The 22,757-nt window shown below is 46.8% G+C and overlaps 1 protein-coding gene across 3 annotated transcripts; it reads right to left on the bottom strand.

The window, feature by feature from the left end:
- Positions 1 to 274: 274 nt before the first annotated feature.
- TRIM54 (tripartite motif containing 54) lies at positions 275 to 21,203 on the bottom strand. Of its 3 annotated transcripts, none has more exons than XM_055400276.2 (9): positions 20,662 to 21,203; positions 5,251 to 5,423; positions 4,567 to 4,738; positions 2,447 to 2,542; positions 1,521 to 1,754; positions 1,229 to 1,248; positions 972 to 1,096; positions 745 to 837; positions 275 to 408 (listed from the first exon to the last, which is right to left on the bottom strand). In XM_055400276.2, exons 1-9 carry the CDS (start codon positions 20,827 to 20,829, stop codon positions 299 to 301), a joined length of 1,191 nt encoding a protein of 396 aa, XP_055256251.2. In that variant the 5' UTR covers positions 20,830 to 21,203; the 3' UTR covers positions 275 to 298. The 3 variants fall into 3 exon arrangements, with proteins under 3 accessions (XP_055256251.2, XP_055256250.2, XP_055256252.2); XM_055400275.2 differs by having other exon boundaries at positions 276 to 408; positions 1,229 to 1,251; XM_055400277.2 differs by having other exon boundaries at positions 282 to 441; positions 1,229 to 1,251; positions 20,662 to 21,202.
- Positions 21,204 to 22,757: the final 1,554 nt, after the last annotated feature.

Below are 22,757 nucleotides of genomic sequence, written 5' to 3'. Positions count from 1 at the left end.
GAACTGCTTTCGGCCAGGGTCCTGGGGTCCCCATCGTCTCCAAGTCTCCCAGGAAGTCAAGCCCCAGTGCAGCCGCACCACCCCCGACCCTCTTCTCTTGGCACTGGGCTCGCGAATCCGTGCCTAATATCAAGGAGGTGCCCCCAAAGGGTTCGTTCTGCTTCACAGCAGCCCCCCACACCCGTCTCCGCCTCAAGAGGTCCCAGATTTGGAGAAGGGCGGGATGGATGGTGATGCTATGTCTCCGAAACACAGGCTCAGAGAGTGAGCAGTGAAAGGAGCTGCGGGTCGGGAAGCACTAGCTCTTTATTGAACCCCTCCCCCGCGGCGGGGCGCCGGGCTGGGTGGCACGGTGGTCTCTGTTCAGGTCGTTCACCATCCGAGGGCCGGGACCCGGGTGCGCAGGATCTGCAACAGGAGCGAGTCAGTGCTGGCCTGTGCCTGGGAAAGAAAGCTCAGTGGGCGGGCGCGCCCAAGAAACAAGGCAATTCCGAAGCCCAGCTCACTCGTTTCTCTAGGCAGGAGGGTTTCTCCTCCATTTCCCCACCTAACCCGGTCTCCCACCAGCCCAGAGAGATGGATCGTGTTAAAGAAAGTTGTACTTCGGCCGGCGCGCTAGGGGGCGCGCCCCTCCTGGTTGAGGTTGGGAGTAGCGGCTCCAAGCGATCCCTGATGCCCCCGAGAGTATGCTGGCCCGACGGTGGAAGGGGGTCCCCGCCAGGCCCCGCCGATGTCCACACTCACTTTCCCGCCCATCCGTCCGCTCTTCCTCTGGTCCTGCGTTGCCCTCTTCCCCTTCTACCGCGACCTCCTCATCCTCTTCCTCCCCAGAAGTGCCTAGGCCAGGAGAAGAATGGGTGAGTTGGGGTCCCTTATTCTCTGGCCGTCTTACCCCCATCCCTCCCCGACCCAGAGGGTCTGGACACCCAGTCTTAGCGGCCGGCCGCTCCCTCCCATCCTGGCTTCCTCACCTGGCTGGAAGTCGATGGTTCTCAGCATTTCGGCCACATGCTCCACGCTCACGGTGAACTGATCCATTCTTTCATAGCCCGGCTCCGGCCGGCCGGCCAGCTCCACCTTCGAAATCGTTCCGACCCTGCAGCAGCGCAGCGGCTCAGCTGGAGACTCCCAGCACCAACACCCCCGCCCCCCACCTTCCCCGCTTCCCACTCTTGTCAGTGGAGTCCCCGCCCACCCCTTCCTCTCCCTTCCCGCTCCACCTACTCACTTATTGATCAACTCCTTGGCCTGCTGCAGGGAATAAAGGAGGGTGAGAGTAAGCACTGTGCCAACCTCCAGCAATATCCCATTTCTGATGCCCACCACTGTCCTGCGGGTTAGGGGGGATGCATGTCCCAATTTGTTAAGGAAAAAAATGGATAGAGAGGGTGACTTGCCCAAAGCCATGGGGCAAGTAGGAGCCAGAGGTAAGACTTGAATCGGGCTTCCCACTGCAAAGGCCCCCACTCCAGCCACTAGGTGGCCTGCCACTGCCCGCCCCCCCTCCCCCCAGGGCCCACCTGCAGGTAGAGCGCCATCTGCGGCTCCTCCATGGACTGGATGGCAGACTCCACCAGCTTAGAGGAGGCCTCCAGGTGGTCTCCGTACTGGCGGATGAGGCCCCTGACTCGCTGCAGCTTCTCCTCCTGCTCCCGGGCCAGCGCCTGCAGCAGCTCACCCTTCCGCTCCTCCAGCACTGCACACAGGCCCTCAAATCTCTGGTTCAGCAACTGCTTCTGCCTCCGGCTGTTTTCCTGAAAAACCAGGAGTAAGCATGAGACCTCATAGCTTGGAGAGCATCAGGCTACTTGTCCCACTCCCCACTTAATGGAAGTCACCGGGAGCCAAGAAGAGATGTGACCTGTCAATTGCAACCACAAATTAGTGGCAGAGACTGGACTCCACCCAAGGGTTGCTGGTTCCCAGATCTTTTCAGTAATAATACTGATATATACTTTGTTGAGGTTTAATTGACATATAACATATTAGCTTTAGGTGTACAACATAATGATCCAATATTTGTATATATTGTGAACTGATCACCACAATATGTCTAGTTAACATTCAGCACCATACATAGTGGACCAAAATTTTTCCCTGTGATGGGAACTTTTAGGATCTAATCTCTCAGATGATAACACTATATATTTAAAGGAGTTTCATGAGTGCTGCTGCCTAATTCTCTGACTCTGGTTTTTATTTGTATTATCTCACTTAATTCTCAAAAAGATCCATGGAGGTAGCCATCATATTACTATCATCATCACTCTTTTACGTAGTTAAAAACAAGCAAACCCAAACACTGAGAAGTTAAGTCCCTGGACCAAAGTCACAGAGGAGGGCAGAGCTGGGATTCAAACCTAGCAGTCTGGGTAAGCACATTCTACTATTTGTGATTCACTTCTAGGAGCCCAGCAACTTTCCCTCCCTCCCTGTCCAGGCTCACCTCGATGGTCTGGCACACCTCCTCCATCTGTGTGATCACTGCTTGCACACGGTCATTGCCGGCCACCAGCATCGCGATGCCATCGCTGAGCTCACTCTGCCACACACAGAGGCCAGCACTGAGGGCTGGAGGACCTGGTCTGGAGCTAAGCCCCTCCCTCCCTGGCCAGGGCTACCCAGAAGAGGACTGTCCCCTCCACTCCACCATCAGGGCATCTTCAGGGCAACTCTGACAGAGATCTAGAGAGTTAGGTACCATTCAAAAAGTTTGGAAGCACAGTCTATAAAGTCTGGAAGGAAGTGGAGAGGGGAAGTCCTCCACCACCAAGTGAGAAAGAGACATTCACCAAATATCCATCAAATGCCAGGCACTGGGCTGCATGCTTTATCTTCCATCAATTTTGGAAAGGTCTTCAGGATTATCCATTAAGATAATATTGCCTCTTCTCCATTCTCTTTATTCTCTCATTCTGGGACTCTGATTAGATATATGTTAGACCTTCTCATTCCCAACCTCCTCATCTCCCAGTGCTATATCTAAGCTATTTTTTCAGTCCTCTCTTTCCCTTAAAAAATTTTTTTATGTGAAAAAAAAATGTGTTTTTTTCTGGCCATGCTGTGTGGCTTGTGGCATCTTAGTTCCCCAACTCAGGCCCTCAAGAGTGAAAGCACAGAGTGCTAACCACTGGACAGCCAGGGAATTCCCCAGTCCTCTCTTACTGAGAGAAAGTTGTCATTTAATTCGTCCCTTGAAAGTCTTGTTTTCTACAATTATATTTTCATTTCTAAAAGCTCTGTTTGGTTCTTTGTAAAATCTGTACTTTTGATAGTCTGCTGCTGCTGCTAAGTCGCTTCAGTAGTGTCCAACTCTGTGTGACCCCATAGACGGCAGCCCACCAGGCTCCCCCGTCCCTGGGATTCTCCAGGCAAGAACACTGGAGTGGGCCATTTCCTTCTCCAATGCGTGAAAGTGAAAAGTGCAAGTGAAGTCGCTCAGTCTTGTCCAACTCTTAACAACCCCATGGGCTGCAGCCCACCAGGCTCCTCCGTCCATGGGCTTTTCCAGGCAAGAGTACTGGAGTGGGGTGCCCTTGCCTTCTCCTTTGATAGTCTATTATTGCTTATTTTTAAATTCCATTTTTAAAGCATTTTATACAAAGCTGACTTTACATTCTTTAATAATTCCAGTATTTTAATTTCTTGAGGGTCTAAATCTGAAAATTTTGTTTCTGCTGACTTCACTCATGAGTACATTTCTTTGTGTATCTTCAATTGTGAGCTCATCTTATGTTGATCTTAATCTAAGAAAAACCCAAGGCCTAAACTGAGAGTTTTTACACCAGGCAGAATTTGCATTTGCTTTTGTTAAAAGCCAGGTGGCACAACTGACCACTTTAGGGATTCCTGGGATTCCAGTGTATCCTGTGATCCTCGGGGGTCTTTGTTGTAGGTCCCCCAAGTTTCAGGAGTTTGTAGGCATAGCCTCATCTGTCTAGTTCAGTAATAATTTGCCCTGTGGGAAATCCTGACGTTTCCATGCTTATCATTCAGGGTTCTGTTCACATCTCACCCCCCCTCCTTCTCTCCCTACTGTACCCACACTTGGAGCTTTCCTTTACTTTCCACCTGTCTATCAATTTAATTTTTATTTTATTTTTCAATTATTTTTTTAAAAATTAACTGATTAATTTCTTTTTTGGCCATACTGCATGGCATGTGGAATCTTGGTTCCCCAACCAGGGATTGAACCAGTGCCCCCTGCATTGGAAGCTTAACCACCAGACCTCCAGAGGAGTCCCTTAATTTTTAAATAATGTTTTATGTAGAAACTACTTGTATGACAGTGAGATGGCCTTGAGAGTTCACCATACTGCACCCGTTTCTTGTATGATCCTTACAACTCTCAAGTGTAAGCATTTTCATCCCCATTTTACAAGGGAGGAAGGACGTCAGGGCCAGAGAGGTCAAGTGACTTACCCAAGGTCACACACTGAGCTGGGACTTCAGCCCTGATCTGCCTGCCTTTGAAGTCAAGTGGAGTAAGAGGCTGCAGTTTGGGATCCCATCCTGTGTCCCCACCTCCACGCTCCCCCCCATCTTGCTCCCTCTGCTGTTTGATACCTTCTGGCGTTTGTAAATGGTGGGCAGTGGGGCCACCTCACAGTCCTTGTGGGCACCAAAGACCTTGCAGAGAGAGCAGGTGGGCACTTCACAGCTCAGACAGTAGATATTGATCTTCTCGTCTTCATGCTCCTCACACATGAGGTGCTGCTCAGCCTTGGAATGCAGTGGCCTGCAGGGAGGTGGGCAGTGTGAGAGTGGGGGTCAGGAGCCAGGTAGGGGGGCAAGCATGTGAGGCCCCCTGAGCAATTTTTCTTCAGCCTCCACCAGCCACTGCCACCCTCTGTGCCCCGACAGCTGCTGCTGTGGCTGGGCAGGCGGGTGACTTCCTCTTCACTTGAGGAAGAGCTACATACAGGATACAGGAGGCCTAGATCCAAGAGTAGCTTCTATTCCAGGGGGCAGGGAAGTCCCACAGGGAGCGAGGTCATGGGGGGTTGGCAAGGACCTTGCTGATGGATGGCCAGCCCCTCCCAGGTGAAGAGGGGGAAGCGCTGACCAGGAATCGGAGGCCGCCCAAGCTGGTGACCTACTGAACTGGGGGCAAGTCCCTCCTCCCCTCAGGTCCACTCCCCTCGTCACTAAACTGAAGAGGCAGGTTGATTGTTTCAGCTTCTCCCTGATGGGCTCCCTGGCTGTGTCCCAGGCCCTGCACTTTAGAGAAATTAGACCCTAACAGCTCACCGGGAGGACTCCTGCTTGTAAATGTCGATAATGTTCTCCACGAGCAGGTTCCGCTGCAGACCATAGACGCCATGTCGGTCCAGGACCACCTCGTGCCTGCAAGATGGGCAGCGGAAACGGCCCCCTGAAGACACAGTGGTGGAGCTCCGAGACTGCCACAGAGGGTTCGAGGCCTGTGGGTGCAGAGAGTGAGAGGAAGGCCCAGTGAGTTATGGGGGAACTGGAGGGGGCGGGAAGGAAGGTGACGGGGGCTGGGAAGTAGGACAGTGACGGAGGGGGAGGAAGCAGCTATTTTTTTTGGCCATGGTGTGCTGCGTGGCATGTGGGATCTTAGTTCCCCAAGCAGGGATTGAACCCGTGTCCCATGCACTGGGAGCACATAGTCTTAACCACTGGACCGCCAAGGAAGTTCCCACCCGCTCTTTTCTATGGCTGGGCGCTCCTCTGAGAGCAGCCCCAGGTGGGTGGCCATGGAAATCTCTCCCACCTTTGTCTCGTTACTCAGCCCAGCCCTTTGAGTGTCGCTGCATCCAGAGCCTAGCTTGATCAAGCCTTGTCAGGGCAAGACCTCCTCAAAGGGGCCCAGCTTGGAGCTGTGGGGAGACATTGGCCTCAGGAAGACCGAAAAGGGAAATGGACTCTGAGTGGTGCAGCCAATAGCCTCCAGCCTAGGGTGCTCGTGGGCCACTTGTGGGGGAGATTCTTTGCAACCCCTGGCAGGGGCACAGGGACAAATGCTGAACAACAGAGCAGACACATGGAGCCGGGTAATCCTGGGAAATCTCTCCAGGCACAGGGAATCAGGGCTCCTGGGTTCTGCTCCTGTAGTGCCTTACTGTGCATGTCTGGGCAAGCATTCAACCTCTGCACAATTAAGGACTAGACTGGATTATTCACTCTACCACAAATATTGAGTGTGCCAAGTAATTGCTAGACTCTGGGGAAAAGATGACTATCCCTGCCCTCAGGAAGAGCAAACTGACAACTCCATCCAGTGGGCTGGGTGTTACGACAGGAGGAAGCTTGGAAGGAGGACTCACCAGATGGGATCAACAGTTCCTCCCATTTATACCCCTGAGAGAATCTGCTCCATCCCATCCTAAAAGGGAGAGCCCTGCCATGGCTGCGGCCACAGAGGGTTGACTCAGAATTGAGGACATGATCGATCATCTGACCCAATAGGACCAATCAGTTTTTCTCTCTAGGAAATTGGAATGGAGACACAGAGGCTGAGGTGACTAGACCATGTGCAGCTTTTGAACTGAAAAAAGACCTGTGGAGTTGAGCTAAGAGCCGACATTGTGTCCATCCCGAAATCTGTACAAATGGGCAGTGTGAGGGGTCAGACACTGTGAACAGAGAAGCCTGGTCTGCAGGGAAGAGAAAGAATTGGTCTGGGTAGAGAAGTAGAGATGAAAGACTGGTGCAGACTGCTTGTTGTCCCTCAATATCTACCTCTTCTTCTTCTTCAATAATAAAGACCCTAGATTTTTAGTAAGACACACGGAATAAAGACCATGCAACCGAGCCTCCCTTCCAGCTGGGTGTGACGAGATGACTGTGTTCTGGCCAATGGGATATAGATAGAAATGTTTTGTGCAGTTTCTAGGAAGTATCTTCAATGTGAAAGGCATGCCCTACTTTTCCTCTTTTCTCCTTCCTGCTGACTGGAATGAAGATGAAATGGCGTTGGCTGAAGCAGCCATCTAGAGCCATGCAGTAGCCACATGCTGAGAATGGCAAGATAAAAGGAGTCTCTGATGAGGCAGGACTGGACTGCCCACTTTCACTGGAGAGAAGAAAAAATTTTACCTACTTGAATTCACTGTTATTTTTGGTTTTCTGTCTTTTACAGCTGAACCTAATTGGCTGGAAGAACACTCACTCAAGAGAGTGATGGAGAGGGTAGTTACCTGTGACTTTGTGTTTTTAGATGTATCTCCCACAGTTGGGTTCTATAAACTTTTCCAAATCCTTATCATATTTTGGCGGGATTTCTTTTTTTTAATTTTATCTGTTTATTTATTTTGGGGTTTGCTGGGTCTCTGCTGCTGTGCGGGTTTTTCTCTAGTTGTGGCAAGAGGGGCTACTCTCTAGTTGTAATGCCCAGGCTTCTCATTGCAGAAGCCTCTCTGGTTGCAGAGCACAGGCTCTAGAGTGCTTGGGCTTCAGGAGTTGTGGCTCCCGGGCTCTAGAGTACAGGCTCAGTAGTTGTGGTGCATGGGCTTAGTTGCTCGGAAGCATGTGAGATCTTCCTGGACCAGGCATTGAACCTGAGTCTCCTGCATTGGCCAGCAGATTCTTTACCACTGAGCCTTGACGGAAGCCTTTGGTGGGATTTCTTGAAAATTATAAGAAGTTAATACTTTAGCCCATCATAAAGCTAAAAAGATTAGCATGAGATTATCCCAAGGCTGTGTTTGTGTAAATAAACATAAATCCTTCTTAGTAACTGGAATTGTATGCATACTGTTAAGTTTAGCTTAAAGACTGGGTTAAAGTATGAGATCCCTGGGCTTTTGTTTGCTTGATACAATTATCTTTCAGTATTTAGAATCCAAGTGAACAAGGTGGTGTTAGGAAAACTCTAAGCCTGCAAACTCCTGGAATCGTACTTCTTTTTGATTTGCTGATGGCAAGCATTTAAATATGCTCGGTGTCTGAATGGGAGGAAAGGGGGCGTATTATTTTTTATATAATTAAATTATTTTATTTTATTTTTGGCTGTGCTCGGTCTTCACTGCTGCACTTGGGTTTTCTCTAGTTGCAGAGGGCAGAGCATTCTTCGTTGTGGTGTGTGGTCTTCTCATTTCAGCGGCTTCTCTTGTTGCGGAGCACAGGCTATTGCATGGGCCTCAGTCGTCGCAGCTCGAAGGCTCTAGAGCACAGGCTCAATAGCTGTGTTGCATGGGCCTAGTTGCCCTGTGGCGTGTGGAGTCTTCCCAGACCAGGAATCCAACCCGTGTCCCTTGCATTGGCAGGTGGATTCTTAACCACTGGACTACCAGGGAAGTCCAGGGGGCATATTCTAAAGTCTTGGCCCAGAGCAGACAGACTCCTAAAGCTTCTGCTAATTTCTGCCCCTCACAATGCACCCTTCCTCCATACTCATTATTTAACAGTCAACACATGTTTTGAGGACCTATTATGTGTCAAGCACTGTGCTAGGGGTTTTCCACACATTCTTGAATTGAACTCTCAAGAATTTCTTGTAAAGATAGTGGAAAAGGGACTTCCCTGGTGGTCCAGTGGCTAAGACTCTGAGCTCCCAAGGCAGGGGCCCAGGTTCCATCCCTGGTCAGGGAACTAGATCCTACATGCCCCAGCGAAGACTGAATGATCCCGTGTGCTGCATCTAAGACTCAGAGCAGCCAAATAAATAAATAAATATTTTTTTAAGAAGATGGTGGAGGAGATGAACATTTCCCCTATATCCTGGACTACAAGAAATATAGTAAGAAATATACAAGTCTAACACCTATCGAACACTTAGTTTATGCCAGGCTTTGCTCTAAATCCTTTTATTTGTATTAATTCATTTCATATCATTAGCTCCATTTCAAAGATGGAAACTTGTAGCCCAGAAAAGTTTAATAAATTTGCACATGGTCATCAGCCATTTGGTGGCAAAATCAATATCTGAACTCAGGCACTCTGACCTCAGGGTCAGAGTAATCATTATACTCAGAATAATCATTATACTACACTGTCAGATACAATAAAGTTTAGGTCCATTGAAGAATGATGCCCAAAACTAACATTTTTCTCTCTGAGCCTTAAGTGAAGTATTTTAGTAAAAGAGTCATGAAGGACCAAGCATCATCCTTTCATATAGAAACCTTTCACATAGGAAAGAGAGGACACCCTAAAAGTCAACTGTGCAACTGTGGATTGAAGTTATTTCAACAGAAATAAACAGAAGATGACTCATCATACCAAAACCCCTTGTGCCACAGAATGCTAGCTGGCAACCAGAGTGACCTTCTTGTCTGTGGAGAGATAGTTCAAATCTCACAGGAGAACTCCTCCCATGGCTACACATGCCCCCAGGGTAGATAATTCATCAGATTCATGTGAAAAATATTCTGAGGCAACATAACCAAGCTGAGACACTCGGCTGCCTACTAATTCAGGTCATACCCCTCTATTCATCCAAGAAGCCAAAGAGGTAAACAGAGATTACAAACCAATGACAACATTCAGAGAGCCAGTCTGCTTTTGGAAGGAAGCCAAGGTCAACAGGGTTGAGTGACGAATTTAACCTCAGTACCAGATAAAGCTACCCCTATTTAAAGAGGACTGATAAACAGAAGAGATGCAACAGGAGATGCAAGCCAAGATAATACAAAAAGGAAATGGAAAAGAAAGCATGATGAACAAGGGACAAAGATACCTTCTGGAAGAACTGCTTCAACAAACAATTCAATTTTGATTAAAGAAATGAAGAAAACAACTCTCAAATCCGTACATAAGTAGTGGAAAAATCATAGCTTTGGCTAAACAGATCTTTGTCAGTAAAGTGATGTCTCTGCTTTTAATATGCTGTCTAGGTTTGTCATAGCTTTTCTTCCAAGAAGCAAGCACCTTTTAATTTCATGGCTGCAGTTACCATCTGCAGTGATTTTGGAGCCCAAGAAAATAAAATCTGTCACTGTTTTTCCATTTCCCACACATCTATTTGCCATGAAGTAATGAGACCGGATGCCATGATCTTTGTTTTTAGAATGTTGGGTTTTAAGCCAGGTTTTTCACTCTCCTCTTTTACCCTCATCAAGAGGCTGTTTAGTTCCTCTTCACTTTCTGCCATTAGTGTGGCATCATCTGCATATGTGAGATTGTTGCTATTTCTCCCGGCAATCTTGATTCCAGCTTGTGCTTCCTCCAGTCCAGCATTTCACATGATGTACTCTGCATATTAAGTTAAATAAGCAGGGTGACACTATACAGCCTTGATTTACTCCTTTCCCAATTTTGAACCAGTCTGTTGTTCATGTCCAGTTCTAACTGTTGCTTCTTGACCTGCATACAGATTTCTTAGGAGGCAGGTAAGGTGGTCTTATATTCCCATCTCTTTAAGAATTTTCCACAGTTTGTTGTGATTCACACAGTCAAGAGCTTTAGTGTAGACAATGAAGCAGAAATAGATATTTTTTTGTAATTCCCTTGCTTTTACTGTGTCCAATGGGTGTTGGCAATTTGATCTCTAGTTCCTCTGCCTTTACTAAATCCAACTTGTACATCTGGAAGTTCTCAGTTCACATACTGTTGAAGCCTAGCTTGAAGGATTTTGAGCATTACCTTGCTAGTAAGGGAAGTGAGTAGAACTGTATGGTTCTTGGAACATTCTTTGGCATCACCTTTCTTTGGGACTGGAATGAAAACTGACCTTTTCCAGTCCTGCATCCACTGCTAAGTTTCCAAACTTGCTGGCATATTGAGTGCAGCACTTTCACAGGATTTTCGATTGCTCAGCTGGAACTCCATCACTTCTACTAGTTTTGTTCATAGTAATGCTTCCTAAGACCCACCTGACTTCACACTCCAGGATGTCTGGCTCTAGGTGAGTGACCAAACCATTATGGTTATCCAGGGCATTAAGACCTTTTTTGTATAGTTCTTCTGTGTATTCTTGCCATCTCTTCTTAATCTTTTCTGCTTCTGCTAGGTCCTTGTTTCTGTCCTTTATTGTGCCCATCTTTGCATGAAATGCCCTTGGTATCTCCAATTTTCTTGAAGAGATCTCTAGTCTTTCCCATTCTACTATTTTCCTCTATTTCTTTGCATCGTTCACTTAAGAAGAAAGCATAGTCTCCTTGATTAAAGAAGAACCAGTCACAAAAGGACAAATACTGTATGACCCCTCTTATATGAGGTACCTAGAATGGTCAAACTCACAGAGATAGAAGGGTGGTTGCCAGGGGTTGGGGGAAGGGAAATGAGGAGTTATTATTTAATAGGTACGGAGTCTCCATTTGGGATGATGAGGGTTCTGGAGATGGATAGTGGTGATGGTTGAAAACAATGTGAATATTCTTAATGCCACTGAACTGCACACTTAAGGATGGTTAAGATAGTAAATATTTACTTTATGTGTACTTTACCACAGTGCTACAAAAGAGAAGAAGTAATCAAGGGTTATCTTGGTCAAGGGTCCTACTTCAGATTCCCCACAGTGAGGACTCACCGCAGAGATTGACCTGAGGTGGGTTGGTGAGGCACGGTACCTCATCACCACTTCCACACCTGCCAAAGAAATTTCCTTGGTGGCTCATCCCACTGGCTAATCCTGGCTAAACCATGCTCCCAGGACCAGGGGCTCTGAGAAGCAATCAATGCTTAGGCAGTCAACCTCAGTCCCTTGTTTGAAGAGCAGCTTTCTTGGAAGCTGGAGAGCACCCAGGGCCACAGGCTGGTGCTGCTCCCTGGAGTAGATGCCACAGCTGAGCACAGCTTTGCCACTCATCCCCAGGTCCTGGAGTCCTCCCCTCTTCCACAGCTCAACTCCTCCTGCCATATTCTACCTCTGGTTGGCTTTCCTCCTAACCTCGAGGGCACCTCTTCCTTTTTGTAATGGCTTTAGCAATGTTTCCCCTACCCAACTCCACATCCAACTTCCTTTGCTAGAGTAGACCCTGAAGCGTATATGTGTGTGTGTGTGTGTGTGTATACAGACACATACGTGTGTGTATATATGTCCTTTGGTATTAGGGCTAAACTTGACTACTAATAAACAGTAAAGTTTTTCTTTTGGATTTTCGGAGTCTTCTAGCTCATGGCATGACATGTTGCTAGCTTATGTAGCTCAGACACCCTCACTGTGCTACCCCAGTGTGCGTTGTTTCCCAAAATGTTGTATCCATACTGGAAAGATTCCAGGCGGCATGGGGATGGTCATAAAAATTTCTTAGGTGTTTGTCGTTTAGTTGCTAAGTTGTGTCTGACTCTTTTGCGACCCCATGGACTCTAGCCCAACAGATTCCTCTGTCCATGGGATTTTAAAGGCAAGAATTCTGGAGTGGGTTGACATTTTCTTCTCCAGGGGATCTTCCCAACCCAGGGATTGAACCTGTATTGACAGGCGGGTTCTTTACCACTAAGACACCAGGGAAGCCCTCTTATGTGTTTACCTTAATGTATATTAGAAAAAAATAACCAGCCTATAAAACTGGTGATTTCTTGTGGATTTTGTCATTTAGAATTATAAATATTTCATCTTTAAAGGTGAGTTCCTTTTTACAAAATTATTTATTTGACTGTACCAGATTTTGGTTGCGGCATGCAGGTTCTTGGTACATGCAAGATCTAGTTCCCTGACCAAGGAATCCCTGCATTGGGAGCTCTGGGTCTGAACCACCATGGAAGTCCCCAAAGTGAGTTCTTTTAAGTAGAAATACTCAAGCATAGTACGGTGGTGTACACAGTTTTGGCAAAAATCAGGAAGATGACAGAGAATGAAGTTTGGGACATTTGCTCTAACCCTTTCCTAACTCCCTCCCCTAATCAAAACTTGTGTGTCTTGTGTCCTAAACGGTTTGCAAATGCCGAGTGACTACCTTGAGAAAGTCATCTGTACTAGATATGCAGATAAAATTATTCCCCATTCTTGGTAGCATCTCTGTATTTTAATTGAAAGCATTTAATGCAAGATGATATAGGGAAAGTAGCAGTGATCTGAAGATGTGGTTTGGGATTTGCCATTTATGACCTTGGGAAAATAATTTCTCTTATGGCTCAGATTTCCTCAGATCTAAAAAGAGGATTTGTACTTAGCAGTAGTTCCATTCAAAGACTGACGTTCTCTGAGCAATAAGCCTTAATGGATATATTTATGGTAAGAACACTGACCAGTGTAGGGGAAGAGCGTTGTTGGTTTTTATAGCAACCTTCTCCTCTCACATCTTGCTGGGCACCATGTCCCTGTTTTGAATCCACCATCTCTCGTTTGTGCCTTCCTCTAGCTGTCCCTGGATTGCCCTCTTCCTGTTTGGTATTGACAGTTCCTGAAATCCCATCTTCTCTGAAATAGCCCTACTGTGTTTAGATGGATTTATACATTTTACAATTTTATATTATTGATGAGGCTTAAAATTTACATAATAGGAGCTCCCTGGTGGTCCAGTGGCTAAGACTCTGAGATCCTAATGCAGGGGACTTGGGTTCCATCCCTGGTCAGGGAACTAGATCCCATATGCTGCAACTAAGCCCCAGCGCAGCCAAAAAAAAAAAAAAAATTCACAACACACCTGTATTATTTTTGTAACCAGAATAAACAGTAAAATTGTTTTTTCAGATATTAACATGCTGGTTATTTAACGCTGCTGCTTAGTTGCTTCGGTTGAGTCTGATTCCACAGACTGTAGCCTGCCAGGCTCCTCTGTCCATGGGGATTCTCCAGGCAAGAGTACTGGAGTGCGTTGTCATGCCCTCATCCTGGGGATCTTCCTGACCCAGGGATCGAACCCAGGTCTCCCGAACTGTAGGCAGATTCTTTACCACCTGAGCTACCAGGGAAGCCCAGTTATTTAATAGTAAAGACTAAATGAGCTACAATGGTATTACAATGCAACTATCTTTAACATGTTCTTAACACAGGGAGAGACTCATGAAAAAAGCAGGATGGAAGTCTATATAGACAGCAGGATCCAAATTTTGAAATGGGTGATGGGAGTTATAGGATTTTAAAATTTTTTACTTGTATTCATCTACGTTTCCCAAATTTCTTTGTATAAACCATGAATTACTTTATAAGATGCATAAAATCAAAGCTAAATATTTTTGCAAGAATTTCCACTGAGTGATAGAATTGTGGGTGATTCCTTCCTTCTTCTTTTTTTTTTAAATATAATTTTGAAATTTTGTACAAGGACCTTGTGTTTGGGGGAATAAATGTTTACTTTTTAAAAATACAGTGCTCAGTCCTGCCGTGAATGAACAGGGGGCGTTAGAGAGCCAGAAGCATTAACAGGAGAAAAGATACTAGGCAGACCTACGTTAGTTTACTCCTGAGTTCACACACTAAAGCTGCCCTGTCTGCTGGGCAGGGGATTCAGACTCCATCACTCCATTACCTCCCTAAGGGGTTCTTATGGTCAACCTCATCCCTGGGGCCATTTCCCCATTAACTACCCCTCAGCCCAAGGAAGGGTGAGGGGAGGAAGGGCTGTCAGTTATATTAACGGGGTTGTTCTTGTTGTTTTAAACAAACTGGAGAAGCATAAATAAATAAAAGGTTTATCTTAAAAAAAAAAACAACTGTGTTAGTTTAAGACAAGTGTTTAAGAAAATACCACTTGAAGACAGGGTAGACAGGAAGCAGGAGATGGTTATTAGAAAGAGTTTCAGGAAACCAAAGATACTAGAGGCATTCAAATTACAGGTAGAAGAGTGAGTCATGGGACAGAGGGAACTTGAAAGGTAGATTTTACCATGAAGGGCTTTAAAAAAAAAATTGTAAAACCTTAGAGGGTTTTGAATCCAAGGGTAAAGAGCTGAACTTAATTTTGTAGGCAAGGCTTCTAAACTGCAAGAGAAAATCAGAGTGAATATTAATCTAACAGTAGTGATTTGGATACACAGGAGAGAAGACTGGCCATTGCTTCTGATGTAAAGGCCCAGGCTTCCCTGGTGGTCCAGTGGTGAAGACTCTGCGCTTCCACTGCAGGGGGCACCCTTGGTCAGGGAAGTAAGATCTCCCACGCTTCCATGCTGCCAGATAGACACAAAGATCAGAAGCAAGTCACAAGCAAGTCACCGTCTTGCCCTCAGACAGAAGCAGAAAACCCTGCAAAGACCAGTGATGCCAGAGGTGGAATCTGGCCAATTGCGTGGATGTAAGTGGGCTGCCTGGGAGAAGAGGGAGTCAAAAAAAATTCAGACCTTCCAAGGCTGGTGCTTGCGAAGACATTGGTGCCTGTGACGCTGGAGAACTTAAACCTGGGGGCCACTGTTCCCCAAATGAGTAGAATTCAAGGGTTCTGTGAACCTTGATAGGAAAAATGACATCTTTATTTTCACTAACGTCTAGAAATTGAGCACTTTCCTTTATTATGAAGGTAGGAAGTGGGGTGTGGAATTGGGTGGGGGAAACATTGCCGAAGCCATGAGCTGTCTCTCTTTTAAGCTGTATTTCTTTGGTAATGGTCTGCAGCATCCAATGGAAACATTCCATCTAGAAAGATGCTCTGTGAATGCAGTTCCTTGATTGAATCTACACTTCTCTCAGAATGTTTTCCCTCTTTCCTGGCTACCCAGAGTGATACTGATTTGGGATACTTGCCCAGGATGTAAGGAGGGTTGTTGGCAGCTATTTCCCCTAAACTGTTGACCTGGCCAATGATGAATAGTGGACCATGCGGGTCCTCTGAGACAGAACCTCAGAATATACTAGAGAAACTGTGGGCAAACAGGGGCAGAAGACCACACATTCGAAGCAAGTTGAAGACCTTTAGAAGAATCCAGGCATTGGCAGCAAAAGCTGAGTTGTGGGTGGGGGAGGGGTTTTGAGGGGAGGGCTGCTCTGCCCAACAGAACCTAGCAGTGAGTGTGACACAGGGATTTGTGAAAGGAGGCTGGCTCAGAGGAGGACTGGTAAGCAGGAGAGTGAGCCACGGGACTTCCCTACTCGGTCCAGCAGTTAAGATGCCATGCTGCCAATACAGGGGGCGTGGGTTTGATCCCTGGTCGGGGAACTTAGATCCCACATGCCAGTGGTGCAGCCAGGAAAAACAAGAAACAAAACAAAAAGAAAGAGTGAGCCAGGATGGGCCGCTAGAAACTGAATGCAAAGTCCTGAAGGAATGGAAACACGTGATGACGTTTCTTCAGTTTGTGAAATCGGATTGCTAGAATTACAAGGATGTTAAACAGCAATTTAAAAGCCCTGTTTATCCATGTGTGTGTCAACAGGCTTGAAGAGGTGAAACAACCTGCTTTACAGTCATGGCCACTTAAGGAAGAAACTGGTAGGACTAGAGCCCAGGAGTGCTGGTCTCAGTCTATGATTTTGTTTCCCAGTAAACCCAGTTTCTTCCCTCAAATAAGATCCAAACAAGATTAACATAGTTCATAAAATTTCAATCAACCAATTTCCCGTAAAAGAGACCTGCCCAAGGCTGGGCTGGGGAGGGGACACCTCAGTGCCCTCAGTAGCAGGTGGAAGTGGCTGAAGAGGAAGGCTGTGTAGGGTTTTCACCAGCTGGCCTGTGCTTGATAACAGCAGCCCTAACAATTAGACTGTAAAGAACTGGAATTTGGGGGACTTCCCTGGCGGTCCAGTGGTTAAGAATCTGCCTTGTGATGCAGGAGTCAAGGGTTTGCTCCCTGGTCAGGGAACTAAGATCCCACACGCCATGGAGCAATTAAGTCCTGCAAACCACTGAGCCTGCGCACCACTACTGGGGAGTCTGTGCACCATATTGAAAGATCTCACATGCTGCAACTAAGACCCAAAGCAACCTAAAGACTAAAAGAAAGAAAGAAAATAAAAGAAAAAAGGAACTTGAATTTGGGATGAAATAAAAGAGGTCATTTCTTTCCCAGTTTGCCCTTTATGATAGAAGGAGGCCCCTTTCTTGCTATTCCTATCTCTGTAACTCTCTCCCTACATGGACACCCTCCAGAAAAGCTGTTTCTGAACAACCTTCTCACAAGGCCTTCTGGTTGTCTGTTAAATTACAACAGGTTGCAGCTCATAAACAAGTGCCCACAGTGAAGTGGGGGCAGGTATAAAAATAAACCGCAGGCTGTTTTAAAGCAGTTTAGGAAGGAATAGAGTTTACAAATTCAGAAACACATGGGAAGATGTTTGTGTCAAATTCCCACACCGACAGCTTTCCCCTAGCCAAAATGCTCGGTTGCTGAGTGGGTGCAAAGAGAAAGAGAGAAATTAAAGGGGGTTAATGTGGTGTTTTGGTGTTTTATTCTGTTTAAATTCAGAGAGAGAGGGAGAGAGAAAGAGAACTGTATCACAGCTCTAAAGAAAATGAGTTAAATTGTGATGGCAACTATGTAAAAATATGTATAGAGACAACCATAATATGCAAACACGAAAACAATTGCATTGGGGAAGGTGGGATTATGGATGATTTCCTCCCAAACCTTTAATACTGTTCAACGTTTTCAATGAAATTTTTTTTTTTTTTTTTGGTCCTGCCATGGGATCTTAATTCCCCATCCAGGGATTGAACCCAGGCTCTCAACAGTGAAAGAGTGGAGTCCTAGCCACCGGACCGGCAAGTAATTACCTCAAAGAAGTATTTTAATTTTTAAAATTTTGTTTCCTGACTCTTTTTGTTAACCTGATGTTCAGTTGCATCCGACTCTTTGCGACCCTATGGACTGCAGCATGCCAGGCCTCCCTGTCCAGCACCAACTCCTGGAGTTTACTCAAACTCATGTCCATGGAGTCAGTGATGCCATCCAACCATCTCATCCTCTGTCATCCCCTTCTCCTCCCACCTTCAATCTTTCTCAGCATCAGGGTCTTTTCAAATGAGTCAGTTTATATAACCTGATGTTTTAAGGTCACAATCCCTCCAAATTATTTTTTTTTCATATTTTTAAAATTATTTGGTTGTGCTGGGTCTTAGTTGTGGCATGTGGGATCTTGTTCCCTGACCAGGGACCAAATGCAGGCCCCTTGCATTGAGAGTGCAGAGTCTTAGCCACTGGACCACCAGGGAAGTTTCTCCTTCCAAATTATTTTTTGTTGTCCATGACAGTAGTTTTTTAGGACAGCAAAGCACTGAGCATCATCTAAATGCTTCAGAGTATGGGTAAAATAGACCGTGGCTCAGTCATAACAATGGACTGCTATATAGCCATTAAAAAGGAGGGTGCATGTTGGAATGTGTGGCTATGGAACGGCCAAGAAAGTAAACCAAGGCAGGTATAGGATAAATTTATCTTAAATATGTGCATAAACACACACACACACACACACACACACACACACACACACACGTGTTTACCTAACCATGGAAAATTTCTGCAAGCGTACCCAAGAAAGTTGGTAATGGCTACTTCCATCTGGAGAAGGGAATTAGAGAGGGTCCAAGGTGAAGATTCACTTTTCATAATATAAATTTCTTATAGTGTTTGAAAAAAATATGTGTGTGGGTGTGTAATATACTGGTATCACTTTTATAAGTCCTATTAACTTTCTAGGCAATGTTCTAAGTGTGTTCTTCCTAAGTAGTTTAAGATATAGAAGTCCTATTCTTGTCCCCATACTTAGAAAACAGACAATCTGATTATGCCTAGAGTTGTCAAAATGTGGAGGCAACGTGTGAAAAAACTAAATATGCTCATCTTTCAGAGGGAGGTTTGCTGAGATGTATATACATAAGTTCAGCCAAAGAACTGGGTCAGCCTCCCACCAGGCCATCCCAAATAAAGCAGCAAGGAAATGAGCTGCTTCATTCTTCTCTCCTTGGAGGGCCAGGGGTGCCCTGCACTAAAAGATACACATTAGTCCAGATCCATAGAACCATCCCGAAGCCCTGGGAATCATGTTATCTCCCAAACATTCTGCACAGGGTTCGACCCAAACAATTCCCAAGTCTCTCTGGGCTCAGATCAGCATTCCAGACCTTCAGGGAACCAAAACAGTGTGTCTGGATACAGAAGACTGACTTGAACATCTTCTGGTGATGGTTTAGTTGCTAAGTTGTGTCTGACTCTTGCAACCCTATGGACTGTAACCCGCCAGGCTCCTCTGTCCATGGGATTTTCCAGGCAAGAATACTGAAGTGGGTTGCCATTTCCTTCTCCAGGGGATCTTCCTGACCCAGGGATGCACATCTTCTAGTCTCCATATATAGGACCCCTCCCTGCATCCCTCTGCCCAGTGACACTGTGTGCCATGCACTTGAATATTCTGACCACTCTTTTATTTTACAGAACATGTTACCTTCACTTTCAAAAGTTTTCTTTGCTTTCACATATTTCAGGCTCTAATGAAAGAATGTTTAACTACGAATTCATGAGAAGGGATGGCAAAATCTTTCTGTCATTCCCTCCTGGGCATCTCAGCCTGAAGGATGTTCAGAGTTAATCAGACCAAGGGAAAACCTAAGATGTGGGTTGTGCATGACTGAATGCCTGGGATGATCAGACCCCAGAGAGGGAAAACCACTGGCTCCGAGGTTCTCTGGAGCCAAATAATGACAGGTTTGGACACTTAGAGGAATAGGAGATGGCAAAAGGCCTTGATGGGAAGATGGCAGGAGAGACCATGGAGCTCAGCGAAGGCAGCAGGCAACAAAGGGTGGGTTGTGGGCACAGCTGTAGAATGATCTGAATTAGCCAGTCCATTATTTCCCCCCAAACATGCTGCCCCAAAGAACTTAAAAGGGAAGCATTCTCTTGGTTAAGTTAAAAATCACTGTGCTCAACACGTTTCCTTATAATTTCTGATACAGATGAAGACTGCGTGTTCATGATGTTCCTTATCGCTGCCATGCCTACTAAGTCAGCCAGCTCTGGTCTATTCTGAGCTTTTACTTCACTGGTAAGCACACGTGTGTTCGTGTGTGTGTGTGTGTGTGTGTGTGCCTTTAGCCCTCACTCTCCCTGATCTTTGTTCCGTTTGAGAGATTACTAGAACCTACACCAGGGCATGGGGCAAGAAAGCAAGCCAATTTTATAAACCATTCTGATACATGCTGCTTTTAGTTCTGAAACCAGGAGCTAAAATGAGATCTGTGAATTTGATTAGCTATGCTTTGCTCCGTGACCACACACAAGCCAAAATTGGTTCCATTTGGGAGAAGTAAAATGTATTCTCTGCCTTCTCCGGCTTAAGTGACCTCGATCCATTTTAACCAGCAGGTCTCTTGACTCACCAATCTGGGGAGGGACACAAGTGTCACCTCTAGTGAGGATGAATGCCCAGTGTTCTGTCCACTAACTTTGCCTGCCACCCCCTCCAAGATGGATGTGCTCAGTCTTTTGCTTTAAATACAAATAATTTCACTGTCATCATGGACTTTTCTCACAGTCCATTTTTTAATGTTGCATTATCTCATTGCTATTTTCTCCAGATTCTCCATATTATTCTTGAAATCTCAACTCCAAGCTGGAATGCAGAGTCCAGCACAGACTGTCACACAGCCTGGTTAGAGGATCACTTCCCTGTCCAGTTTCCATGCGGGTCTCCTTTTCTCTTTAGAGACCAGCATCCCAGGGCTGTCCATGCTCAGGCTGTATGCTCGCCAGCCTGCAGAGCAGCTGCTGACTCATGCTTACTTTGGGATCTGCTAGGACCCCTGGCTCTCCTCTGCCCTTTGGCCAGGACAGCCACCACCAGCCTCCTTGTAGCGCCTTCCTCCCATCACCTTCTGGGTGCTCGGCGCTGACCTGACAAAGAAGCCTCTCACCAGCCTGCCCTGCCCCGGCCCGGCCCCGGCCCACCTGGAAGACATCGTTGGCGCACTTGCGGCACAGGTTGTGCTGGCAGGGTAGGATCACCACCGGTTTGGAGAACATCTCCAGGCAGATGGGGCAAATAAGCTGCTTCTCCAGGTTGTCCATGCTGTGTGCATCCCCTAGCAGCGGCTTGAAACCCACCGTGAAGTTCATCCCCTCAGCGATTGTGCCTACCCCGGCCTTGGCCCTGGTCTTGGCCTTCTCTCACTGCCTCTGGACCCTTCCTCGTGTACTTTCGACAGTCTTCCGACTCTGTGTGTTCCCTTCTGTTGCTCACTCCTGAAACAGCTCTGCTATGTCTCCTGTCCCTTCCTCAAGACAGTTTGCCTCGTCCTTAGATCTGTTTTCAGACACTTCTCTGCCTCGCTTTAGTTTCTGCTCTGTACCCTGGCCAGACACACGTAGCTCTTTCTCTTCCTCTCTCCCTGGCTCTGTCCCTGGAAATTTCTCCTTTTGTTTCCCAAACCCCTCTTGTCCACTCTGGGCAGTGCTGTTTGTCTCTCACTCCCCAGAGAGGATATTAGCTTTTAACGTGGGGGTGGGGAACAAGGGGCATGTGTGTGTGACATTCCAACTCCCAATTTAGCTCCTGTAAGGCGAGCCACAGCTGTCACTGGTTGAGTGACCCTGAGTCATTTGGGAACGGGTGACTCCCAAGAGCAAGAATGGGGTGAGCTTCACTGCTGTGGTGGAAGCTGAGGTGGGCAACTGAGGTGCTCTCACTCAGAGGGCTCCTGTGGGCCCCCGACCCCCATGCTTGGGACTGGGTGCCTCTTCCAGGTAGTGACACAGAATCTGAACTGGCCTGTGTGACAGGCACCATACATGGCCTGGGTGAAAGGAGAGATCCCGCTGAACCTATAGTTAGAGACAATGAAAGTTTTTGTCTCCAAGGCTTAGTCAGTGACTCTGACCATCTTCCTTTGAATCCTATGATTCAAACAAGGGCACCAGAGATGAGAGAGAGGCTCTTTTTTGTACTTGCCCAGATCTTTCTTATATCCCCCTGCCCTAGGAAAAGAAGCCCAGGAGGCTGGAGCTGGCAGGTGTGCCAGGGCCTGAAACGACCTCATGAGCATACCCCTGAGAAAACACAGGATTCTAGTCCCTGAACACATCACTGGAGCCATGCCAGAACATCTCTTGATTTGTTAGGAAATCTAGAGAGCTGAGTTGGGCAGAAAGGACCTGGATGCCAGGGACCTATTTTGGGCACCGAGGGACTCCATCTCCAGGGGAAATTTGGAGCACTGACAAAGTCGTCATCACAAGGCTCTGGGAAGCTCTGCCCCAGCTCCACACATTTCCTGATCTCTGGCTCCCTGAGGCAGGCTGGTCTCAGATATGCCCACTGGTCCTCTACCTTTTTCTCCTTCTTCTTCTCTATCCCAGGCATGATTTGTCTTTTGGGGGCCCAACATATGCACTGGGATTGGATTTTAAAAAGCTCTTTTATTCACTGACATTCCTTAGCCTTTCTCCCAGTCAGGAGAGAGAAGTTTGAGGAGTTACTAGGTTCTGACCCTGCGAAGAATGGTGTGATGAGGATACCAGACAGACAGTGCGATGAGGCACACAGGGGGAAAGGGTCTGGAAATGTTCAGTCTTTACCCGATCACATTTTTCATGCCCCTGTTTTAAGCACAAAACATCTAGTGATCAGCTTGTACAACATGAGACCAGAAGGATGAGAGCCGGCAGGCACTGCTGTGTGATGAACTTCGGTCAATCCACAGGCCCCATGCTCACGGAGGCTGTGCTAGCAGCTGCAGTCCAGGGAGAATCAAAAGGTGGGACAACCACCTCTAAGCCTCAAATGCACTTATGCTCTTCCTGAGTTGTCTCATGGTGGTACGGGATGAGGCTGGCAATGCCAAGGGCATGGGCACCAGAAGAAAATGAGATCAGCCCCCAGAAAGGTGAACTCGCTTGGGAATGAGGCTGAACGAAGAGTTCTTGGCACACAGAGTTGCAACAAAGGCGGGTCACCTGACACAGCAGCTCCAGGACAGGATCCATCCTGCTTGGTTTTCAGGATCCTGATGGAAGTTTCGTGACTGACACTACCGCTGACACTGGCT

This window comes from Moschus berezovskii, chromosome 11 (assembly GCF_049115385.1).
Source record: "Moschus berezovskii isolate FMDL1 chromosome 11, NW_MosBer_1.0, whole genome shotgun sequence".
Lineage (NCBI taxonomy): Eukaryota > Metazoa > Chordata > Mammalia > Artiodactyla > Moschidae > Moschus > Moschus berezovskii.
Note: the sequence above shows the minus strand (reverse complement) of the source record. Positions and strands in the feature narration are given on the sequence as shown.